General features: G+C 59.6%; 1 protein-coding gene across 5 annotated transcripts in view; it reads right to left on the reverse strand.

The window, feature by feature from the left end:
• KLF13 (KLF transcription factor 13) overlaps positions 1–7160 on the reverse strand; it is a 40321-nt gene extending 33161 nt beyond the window's left edge. The window contains exon 1 of one of the 5 annotated variants that reach the window (XM_057720483.1): positions 6061–7146. In XM_057720483.1, the coding sequence (XP_057576466.1) occupies positions 6061–6649 (589 nt within the window). In that variant the 5' untranslated portion in view covers positions 6650–7146. Of the gene's footprint in view, positions 1–6060 lie in introns of all 5 variants that reach the window. The other 4 variants (XM_057720486.1, XM_057720482.1, XM_057720484.1 and 1 more) reach the window with 4 other exon arrangements.
• Between the last annotated feature and the right edge of the window lie 3652 nt (positions 7161–10812).

Genomic DNA, 10812 nt, shown 5'->3' on the forward strand with positions numbered 1-10812 from the left:
GTGAAGGACCAGCAGCATCCTGGCCCTCCAGAAAGCCGCGGTCTCAGAGTGTCACTTACTGTCAAGAAGAGAACAGCCCTGCACAGCGGAGGAGCCTGGCAGACACCCCCTCACCCATGACCCAGCACCACATGTACCCCCGTGGTGCACCAGCACCACTGAGGGCCCAGCATCACCTGCGTTGTAGTTTTGGCCAAAGATTGCTTAAATTGGACCTAATCATGAGGAAAAGACCAATCCAGATTGTGGGATTGTTCTGCAAGACAACTGGCCTGGATCCCTAAAACACCAATGCACCAAAGACCAAGAGATGGGGGGCTCTTCCAGACTGAGGGACTCTAAAGAATTAGAACCACCAAAGGCAACGTGTGATTAACTGCATCCTGGCTCCTATACGACCACCTGGGGGGTCAAGAGGGAAACTGAATATGGACTGTATTGTAGATAATGTGCAATATTTAGAGAGACGAGAGGCAGGGGAGGGAGAAAATATAATATTTAGAGAGAGAAGGCAGGAAGGAGGGAAGAAAGGATTCTTTTAAAAGTGGGACAGTATATTAACTAATGACTCCAGAAAATGAGTATACGAAATTCACTGTACAATCCTTTAACGTTTCAGAAGTAATAACCATTTGCAGGGAAACAGTGTGTGAGGGGCACGTGGGCTTCTAACACCCCGAGGCCTTGCTCATCCGCTGTCCCTGGAGCCCAGTCCAGACGGGCGCAGCAGTCAGGCACGCGGGCACACCCACACCCCGAAGCAGGGCGGCCTGGGCATAGGCCCCAGCTCCACCCTCAGCTGCTGTGCAACCTCCGGCATATTTCTTAATCCACCTGAGCCTGACTGTCCTTATTTAAAAACTAGTAATAATTACAGTGCCTGTTAGATAGGGTCCTCGTGAAGATCAAACAGTGTACTATAAACTACTGCTAATAGAAGGCCCAGCCTCTGGCAAGCAGTGTGGATGTGCTGGACACGGCATGAGCCCTGAGTGCGTCATTTTACAAGTTTTCATTTAAAAAACTATTTTCAGGGCCTTCTTAGAGCACAAACCAGACACATCTTAACAGTGCCCCGGGACTCCCGATCTCTGCTGAGAAGGTCACGTTTCATGGAGTGCAGGCTCCTGGGGGGTGCGGCGGGGAGGACCGTGCAGACCCCCTGAGTCTGCTCCAGTTCTGTAGGGTTTGGTGGGGTTTCTCAAGTTATATACTTAAACACACATGCGTGCATGTGACTAGCCCTTTGGTTTGCTTCCTCCCTTGCTTTCAGGCACCAGCAATGTATCCCACACTTGCCCTTTTAATTTGCCACGTCCACTGGGCAACCACTGGGGTCCAGAGTCAAGTCTGAGCAGACAGGCCCTGACAGCATGTGGGCCGCCACGAGTGGACTTGGCGACGCCTCCTCGGAAGGGGCAGGGCCCCCAGCCCTGTTGGTTCCAGAGGCTTTAAGCCACACACACACACACACACACACACACACACACACACACAGCCTCTGGTTAAGTGAAGTGTGGTCCTATCAGCTGCTCGCACAGGAGGAAGGGCCTCCAGTCCCCTTTCAGCCAGGGGAGGGGGGAGCAAATGGCATCACATCAGTGTCCCCCTCCCCCAGTGCAGGCCTTGGAGGAGGCCCCCGGGGGCACACCTCACTGTGGCATGGGCTGAGGACCACTGGGTAAGCCGAGTCAGAATGGCAGGACAGCTGGTCGTGAGGCATGAGAGAGTAACAATGGTTTTGTTGAGGTTGTTTCAAACGTTCTCAACATGATGCTTTCACATGTACAAAAGGAGAACTGGAAGAATTTTTTTAAAAAGGCAGCCAGAGACATAGCAGGAACTTCAGCACTGGGGAGACCAAGATCTGCCGGCCAATTTCCTTTCAAAACATAATGTGTCCTTTACATCAACAAAGTAGCTCCACCACACATTTAAACACGCCTATGCCCCCGTCACTACCATCACCAGGTCTCAATCCCACACGAATGCCAGCTAGACACTGAGACACACACCAGAGTCTACTGCTACGTGGCTTCAAACAAATGAGAAAAGCAGCGCAGATGTGCCTCCAGCAGGTAAGAGGCTGGATAAAGGACAGTAGAGCCCACACAGCCGCACCTTGGAGTACGATGCAGCCAGGAAAAGGAATGAAGCTGCCCCGCTAAGCAAACACACAGGACAAAAGCCTTGGTGGAATGCTTCTCGTGGATCCTACGTGTGTGTTTTAAATTACCTACTCCGTGGATGCACGTGTGTGTGTGCGTACACAAAAATCCATTAAAAGGGTCTGGAAAAAGATGCACAAGTATGGGGTAACAGTGGTTAAGTGGGGGGGGAGGAGGGCTTGCACATGGTCTGCACACTTCTGCATCGTTAGAAGAGTTTCACAACTAGGCCCAATGGCAGCCTGGGACTGTGGGGGAGCAGGGGCGGGAGCTGCTGGCCTGGCTGTGTACCAGACAAAGTGCTGGCCCTCTGCCAGCTTGGTCTGCTTTGGGTGAAGGAGATCCCGGCCAGCCACCCTCCACTCTGACAGGCTGCCTTTCCAACGCAGCTGCCCCAGGGAGCACCTGCCAGGGGTCCAGGCAGGCACTGTGCTTGAAAACCACGTCCTAAAGCCAGAGCTGGTAGTGGGGAGGGGACCTAAATCCTTGCCCCAGTAATCTCACGGGGGATCGAATCCCTCATTCAGTGGGTCAAGATAAATTTCAAACAAACCCTGCCCCAAATTATCACAGGCTATGGCTGAGATAATGAAATCTTACTCTACTTTCCACCCCACCCCCCCCAACACAGGGCCAGGTGACCAGGAACTCTCTGGGGCTACAGGAGGGAGGGACTGTGCCCTGCACAGCACCCACCTTTCTGGCCAGGCCCCCAGAGCTGCTGAGACGGGCCCAGACCAGGGTGCAAGGAGAGGTTTTGGCTACTGGCACTGGAGGGAAAACAGGGCACAGAAGCCTTCTGAAAGCATTTTTTGTGGGAACAAATAGGTAGGAATATATTCGGGACATATCTGCCAAGAAAGACGGGGCCCACTCTGCTAGAAGCCCACCAAGCCCCACCACCCTGGACAGCAGACAGGAGCCTCCCTATGTGGGATCTGGCCACCTAGGGGGTGGTGGTGGGGTGGCTACCTTCAGAGGAATCCAGAGCTTCCCCTCTCTAAGTCCTTGGATATTCAAATCAAAGCCCTTCAGCCTCCAAGAAAATCTGCTCCTGGTTTAGTTAGTCCCCAAAGCAAGTCTTAGCAAACTTCCCAGGTCTGGGCTGGGAAGTTATGATCAACCAAATAGTAAGGGCCCAAGCTGCAAACACGTCTGTGTCTCTGTTTTGTTTTATCATGAGTTTGCTATAACATCAACCGTTAGCTAAATGTGACAGAGGGTCATCAGTCCCCAGAATGACCATTGGGGGATGCAAGCGGGGGACCACACTGCCACACAGCTAACCAGGACACGCAGCTTTTTGCATGCAGTCGGTCTGGGGTGGGGGTGGGAGATCAGAGCAGAGCCAGGAAGGAAAGTTTCCCCCAGAGTCAAAGCCAACCCGAGGACCTCCCGAAGAAATTTCACATACACACACCCTCATTTCCTGCAGACCTTCCAGGTGGTCAAAGGAGACATCACCAAGCTGCAGGGAGGCCTGGGGACCATTCCCTGGTCACAGAGCTGCCAACTGCCTCCTTGGCCAAAGTCGTTTTGGTATTCAACCCCCACCATACAATCACTATTGGGGGGCTCCCTAATGCCGTGAAAGTACTGGCATGACCTGGGAGATACGCCCCCGCCCCCCCCAAACACTCTGGGAGCCCATAAACCAGGGTCTGCTGCTCAGGTCTTCCCAGGGTCACCTCTCAGTCAACCCCTGCAAGCCAGCCTGCCTCTCCTCTCCCTTCTGTGGGCTGCCTCTGTCCCCTCTATGAACACCAGTGACTTACACTGTGCACACCTGGGCTCAGCCTGGAAATGGGCCAGAGGTATGTTCTTGGTTCATAAACAGATTCACCTGGAGGACCCCTTAAACTGCACTCAGCATCTGAAACCTGGAAATCTGCATTTCCAAGGGCCGAAGAGAAGCCGGTACACTCCTGACTTGGAGATGTGCAGCTACTCTGGAGATGGAGCTTCAAGTTTCTGCACACCTGGAGGGCGGCGCCGGCTCCTTGCTCTAAGAATAGACATAGCACACTGCAGGCAAAGTATGGATCTATCCTCTTTTGGCTGCCTTGGGTTTTCAGGCACCCCAGAGAGGCTGGCTTCCACTCCACCGCGAAGGCGCAGGTTCCCAGCGCCCCTGCCCCAAGCATCTAGCCGTCTTGCCCTGCGCCGCGCAGGGCACACGGACCCTGCACCAGGAGGGCTCAGTCAACCGGGAAGACATCCCCCCCACCCCGGCGGAGGTCCGGCGAGCCCCGCCCCTGGGCCAGTCCCTCTGTAATTCGCGAAGCTGGCTGCTGGCTGCTGTCGGGTGGGCGGCCACAGTAAAATAGGCTGCAGTTTTCCAGTTAAGTTCCTTGCCCAGTGCTGGCCTCGCCCTCAACGGGGTACTTAACCCTAGCCACACCCCAAACGCTGTCCCTGCAGGGTACCCCGGGTCCACCTAGCTCCAAACCTAGCTTGCCCACCCCCCACGACCACACCCACCCTTGCAGTAACGTCCCCACCTCCCTCAAGAGTCCACACAACCCGAATTCTGACTTAGAAGGCCTAGAAACGGCCTCGCCTTCAGCCGCGACCCCACCACCAGCCACGTGGTTTGAGCCGCCACAGCGTGGGACCAGAAATGCGGGGACAGCCTCAGAGGGGAAAGTTCGTGAGATCCGCCGTTTCTGACACCTGCAGACCTTGGGCCGGCTCAGTTCCAAATTTACCGGGAGAAAAAAACCTTTCAACTCCAGGTTCTTGAAGACTGCGGTTTTTAAATCAGTCATTTAATCAGCTTGTGAACTGTTTTACAAATTAGAAGCCTACACCTTTGATAACGAGGTTAACAGTATAAGGGTTTAGAACCTGTCCCAAAGGTGAAAGACTTAAGTGTCCAGAAGAGTTCGCGTGAGCTCAGATGAAATACACACTTCTTTAAACCAAACTGGGAAAGAAAGCTTACTATCCGTTAAAAGGTTGTTTCCACTTTTGCGCTTAAAAAACAAACAAACAAAAAACCCAACGACAGATGCATCAACGACAAAGTCCCGGGCCGGCGCGAAGGGAAATGCTGCCCTGGGGTCGGGGGCGGGCGGCGGTCCGCGGCTCCCAGGCTGCCGCTCCGGCCGCCCGCCCCCGTGCAGGTGCTGCCTGCCCGCATCCGGCCCAGCAGGTGAGAGCGGGGCCGAGAGGAGGGCGGCGCAGACCCACGGGCGCTCCTTTCGGGAGAGAGCGACGCGGGCACCCGGAGCCCCTCGGGTCGGGCGCGCCCCCGCCGGCCGGATGGGCGGTGCTCCCACAAAGAGCCGCGGACAAGGACCCGGGACCGCCCCCCGCGTCGGCCGCCGCTGGCTCTGGCTTCGACAAATTAAACCTTAGATCGCTGGAAAAATTACAGGAAGAGGAGAGCGAAGAATGTGCCGAGCGGCTGGAGGGAGCCCTGTCCCTGCGTGAACTTCGCCCGCCGCGCGCCCGGGCCGGCCCCTCCCCTCCCGAGCGCGCGCCCGGCCGGCGGGGGAGGGGTCGGGCGAGGACACCCCTCCCCCGGCGGCTCCCGCGGCCCGCACCCAGCTCGCCAGCACCTGCCCGCGCGCCCCCAGGCCTGGGCGGGGTCCCCGCCCCCGGCCCGGATGACGGCATTCGCCCCCGCGGCCCCGCCCGAGCGCGCCCGGGGAGGGGGCGTGCCCGGCGGGGGCGCGGTCGCCGGTCGGGCGCCGGCTCCCGGCGCCGGGACCCGCCTCGCGCGGCGCGCGAGGTCGCCCGCAGCCCAGAGCGGCGGGGAAAGGGGGGAGGCCCCGAGCATTCCCGGCCGACCTCCCCTCGCGCCCGGCCGGCGGCTCCGGGGGAGTGGCCGGGCGACTCGCACTGGCTCCCGGCCGCGCGCTCGGGGCGTCCGGGCCGCCCCACTGACCTGTGTGAGTTCTCAGGTGCGCCTTAAGGTGCGAGGATTTCCCGTAAACTTTCTCGCAGCCCGCGTAGTGGCACTTGTGCTTTCTCTGCGGGGACTCGAGGTCGGCGCGACTTCGACCCCGCCGGCCCCTTTGTCTGAGGCCGGGCTCGCCGCTCCCCGCGGGCCCCGGCTCTCGCTCCAGCTCCAGCCCCGCCTCGGGCTCGGGCTCGGGCTCGCTCCACGCCGGGCTGAGGGGCGCGGCCGCCGCGCCACCGGCGCCGGGGGAGGCGGGCTCGGGGGCGGGGGGCGGCGCGGGCGGCAGGCGGCAGGGGGTCCTCGCCTTCCGGGCCGCGGCGCCCTCTCTGCGCTCCGCGGGGGCGGGCGCCGGCGCTTGCTGGTTAAGGTCCGCCAGGATCCGCGCCACTACGAAGAGCGAGGCGCTGTCCTTGCCGTCGCGGCGCTCCTCGACGCGGGGCAGCGTGGCGGCGACAGCGGCCGCGCCCTCGGGTCCGGGCTCCGGCCCCTCCCGCGGCCCGTGCACGACCGCCCGGCTCGACATGGACACGAGGCACTCGGCGGCGAAGTGGTCCACATAGGCGGCGGCTGCCATGCTGCGGGCTCCGGCCGGCCGGCGGACGGCACTGCTGGTCGCTGCGAGTCGTCAGCGGCGCATCCGCACCCACGGCCTCCGGAGAGCTGGCGGGGGGCGGGGGCGCGGCGCGCCCTCTCCGCGGGCTGGGCTGGGCGCGCAGCCGCCTCTGCCGTCACCCGCGCGGCTCCGCGTCTGCGAGGCGCCCGCCCGGCTGGGCACCGAAGAGTGAGCGCATGGGGGGGCGCGGGCGAGGGGGGTCCCGGCGCGGCGTCAGGAGCGGCCTGTCCTAAGGATGCCGAGCGGCGACGTTAGGGACGACCGCGCCAAGTCGCGGCCGCAGCCTCGCCGCGCATTGTGGCAGGCGGGACAGCCGCCGTGCGCGCCGCGGCTCGGTGTGGGCGGCCCGGCCCCGGGGGTGGGCGGGGCCGGGGCCACATCTGGACCCGACGTCAGCCCCCAGCCACATCCTGGCGGCGCAGGTTACAGGCGGCGGCGGCGGCCGCGGGGAGCTGCGCACGCGGAGGGGCGGGGATCCCGGAGCGCGCACCGGCAGGATGGAGCGGTCGCGCGCCCGCGCCTGAGGAGGAGGCGTAGCCGAAGGCAAGGGCAGACGCCATTGGCCCGCAGGTTCGCGGCCGGGCCAATCCGAACAGAGAGAGGCGCCCACCGGCCTCGGGGTCTGCGCGTGCCAATGGGCGTGCCCCCTTGGCCGGCGGGAGGAGGGGCGGAAATTGGAGCCAGGAGCCGGGCACGCTGACGCACGACGTCCGAGGGCGGCGGGCCGGGGCGGGGCCGCTGCCCCTCCCCTCTGCAGCGGGGACCCCGCGACGTATTTTCCTGCCGGAGCTTTTGTACCGTGACAGCCTTGAACCCCGGCGCGGAGGCGAGCGCTCGGGAGGGCGCCCCTTTGTCCCTCCAGCCCCGCTTGTGCCGGGCGCCGGGATGGGCGCGCCCCGCAGGGCTCGCCTCCGCTTCTGCCTTTCCCCTCCGGAGCGCGGTGCCCGGCGAGGAGGCGTGTCCGCTCCGGCCGGCGCGGAACAACCTCGCCGCACCCCGCCGAAGCTGGCTTCTCGGGCGGCCGCGCCCGGAGACTCAGGCCGCTCGCCCGCTGCACGCTCCTCCCCTGCTGAGCCCAGCGCTCCGCGCGGCCCGGTCGGGAGAGGGGCCTCGGGTGGGGCGGGGCCGCTCCCGCCGGAGGGACCCGGAGCTCCCCGACCGTCCCGGGCGGCTGGGGACCGGGCCGGGCCGCGCTGCCCTTGAGCCCGGGTCAGCCGGAGCCCGACTGGCCCCAGGCTGGTGATGAGCCCGGCAGCGCGGGTGACGTGCCCGCCGCGTCCTATGCTCGCAGGAGTGAACTACGTGTCGGGGCGCCGGCGCCGCTGCTTAGGGAACGCAGGGCCCCTTCCCCCGCCTCCCCTCCCCAGGCCCGCTGCCAGCTTCTCCCGGCTGCCCCTCTCCCACCACGGCCGGGGAGGCTTCAATCGCCACCGGCAGTGAGGGTCCCGCCCACCGCGCCCCACCCACCCACTGTCGGACCTCCGGGAGGAAATGCTCCGTGCCCCGCCCCGCCCACTTGCCCTTGGCTCTCGCAGGCGCCCTCACCCTCACTCTCTCTAACTCTCCCCCCCGCCAGCCCCCGCCGTTCTTCTCCAGGCCTAGGCCATCACCGTAGAGGGTGGAGGCCGGAACCGAGCTCAGCAAGCCCCTGACCCGGGGAGACTAGCTGGGGTCTGCAGCTCTTAATGGACAATCAAACATGTGAGCAGCTCGCCGAGAGCCTAGAGAGGGAGGGCAGCCCAGGGCACCGGATCCCTGCGGACCCGAGAAGAGGGGTGGGTGGGACAAAGTCATTCTTCGCACAAAATTAAGAGCAGGCGTTTCTCACCGAATTAATTTGGGGCCTGGGTAGAAATATCTTCTCTTTCCAGGTCACCAAGGAGGAACTGAGACGGGCATTCTGGGTTGCATGTCATGGTGACCTGTAAACTGGTGTGAACGTTTGGGTGCCCTGGGTATCTTTGACTTAAACCCTAAAGTTCCCTCTCCCTGATGGAGTCGGTGCCCCCTGGGAAGACCACACAGTATGCTATGTACCAACCAGCTGGGTCAGGTTCCTCTAAGAGGGTCTCTTATTGGCAGGAAGTAGTCATTCTTCCTCCAGGCAGATTGTGTTGATGACATTTAAGAGATTTGTGTTCTGACCAAATAATGATTCAGAATGTTCCTGCAGTCTCACCACATGTCACAATCAGTCACTTCATTAAGGATGGAGCTAGCCCTATGCTGACTTACCAGTCACCCATCCCTCTACAGTCAGCAGGATTCTGCCCAGTCTTCAAGGTACCACATCTCCCCACTTTCACCAGGATCTCCCCCAGAACTCCCCAGCCTGCACACACACTGGCAGGCCTCCTAGGGGTAGTCACCCTTCTAGGCACTGGGCTACGACCATGGACAAGACACCTGCCCTGGGTGAGGGGAGGCAGGCCTGGGTCAAGGGTCCTCTGCACTGACACACATCCCACCCCCATCCACAGCCCAGAACAGCCTACAGGCCTCCCCATGGATGCAGCCGCCCTGAGGGTTTTGGCTATGCCCCCGCGGGATTCTGGAGGCAAAACCCAGCCCCTTGGCTTGTTTCTCAGGCCTCTGATGATTGTTCACAAAAGGAGGCCCCGGGGCCCAGTAGCCTTTACCCCAATCCTCCATGGGAGTATCTTCCAGATCCATACAGTTCTCTTCCCCAGAGGAAAATCTCACCATAACTGCTGGCCCCAGCCAGCCCATGTTTTCCTTGCTTAATAGGATTTTGACAGAAGAACCTTCTGTATGTATGAGGGTAGGTGGGGATCAAGTGTCACATGGAAGGAACAGAATAAACAAAAGCAGGATGGGGGAGATCAGTCCAGAGCAAGTGGACAGGGGTGTGTCTGGGGAGTGAAGAGGCTGGGCTGAAAAGGGGGCTGAGGTTTCCCCTGGAGGTGGTAAATTGATGCCATGTGTTGACTCTGACTTCTGGAGCCTCCTGACTGCAGTAGGTTTGCTCATTGTAAGGCAGAAATTGGCAGGAATGGGGCAAGAAAGGGAAGAAGTAACTGCAACACGATTGTTGAAGCTAAAATACTTAGCAGGCCTGAGAAAATGAAATCTTGATCTGGTAGCCAGGAAGGAAGACCAAGAACAAACTCTGATGTCCCCAAAAGGTTCACCAATGGATGGCACTAGGCATCTCTGGACATGGGTGTGAATGGGGGCTAAGATAATACTTGGCTAAAAGTGTGCTTAAGAAGCACCCAGAGGCCCAGTTCCTCTCACCAGATCTGTGCTGCCTTCCCCATCCTGATACAAGACTGGATGTATATCATCTAAAGAAGGTAAAAGGAAGCATCTTGGGCTGAGAGATACCAGACACAATTAAGGGCAGAGGCGCCATTAATAGGAACTGAGGGATTAAATGAACCTATAGACATTAGATGTTGAGACCATGCCCCAGCCCCGCTTCTGGATTTTCAAAATGCGGGCAGCCAGGAGGCAGGAAGGGTCTTTCCTGGGGCATTAGACCCGGCTGAGGGGAACACCTAAACTTTCTGACACCTGCAGTTGCCCAAGCAAACAGCCATACCACCCCAGAGGGAAGGGCGCAGGTAATGAGCCCCCATGTGTGCAGAGCTTCTAAGAGGGCTTTCACAGGCAGCTGAAGCTGACCTGGCATCTCAGCAAAGCCTGTGTCATGAAATCTAAAGCCCCAATAGATTTTTTAAAAGCAACTTGGAGGAAACAGAGAGTATGCTGAGATAGGTACATGGCAATGTAATGATCAATAATGTCATCAGAGAAACTAAAGAAAATATGGCAACCCATGAAAGGAGGCTACATATAAAGAAAGGAATATTTGCAGAACAAACAAAAAGTGTTCTTGGAAATTTAAAGTAGAGGAAGTGAAAAAAGCCTCCAGAGAGGGGTTGGAAGATAAAGGAGGAAATCTCTATAAGAGCAGAACAGAAAGGAACCCCAAAAATGGGAAATAGGAGAGAAAAAAACGAACGGGGACCATTCAGAAATTCCACTGATCAAAAAATAGGAACCCCAAAAATGTGATCAGAGAAACACAGGGGCGAGCTTGAAAAGAGGGGGAAATCATCAATGAATTCATCCTTAAAATCTCCCCAACTCAAGAGTAT

This window comes from Hippopotamus amphibius, chromosome 2 (assembly GCF_030028045.1).
Source record: "Hippopotamus amphibius kiboko isolate mHipAmp2 chromosome 2, mHipAmp2.hap2, whole genome shotgun sequence".
NCBI classification, from domain to species: Eukaryota; Metazoa; Chordata; class Mammalia; order Artiodactyla; family Hippopotamidae; genus Hippopotamus; species Hippopotamus amphibius.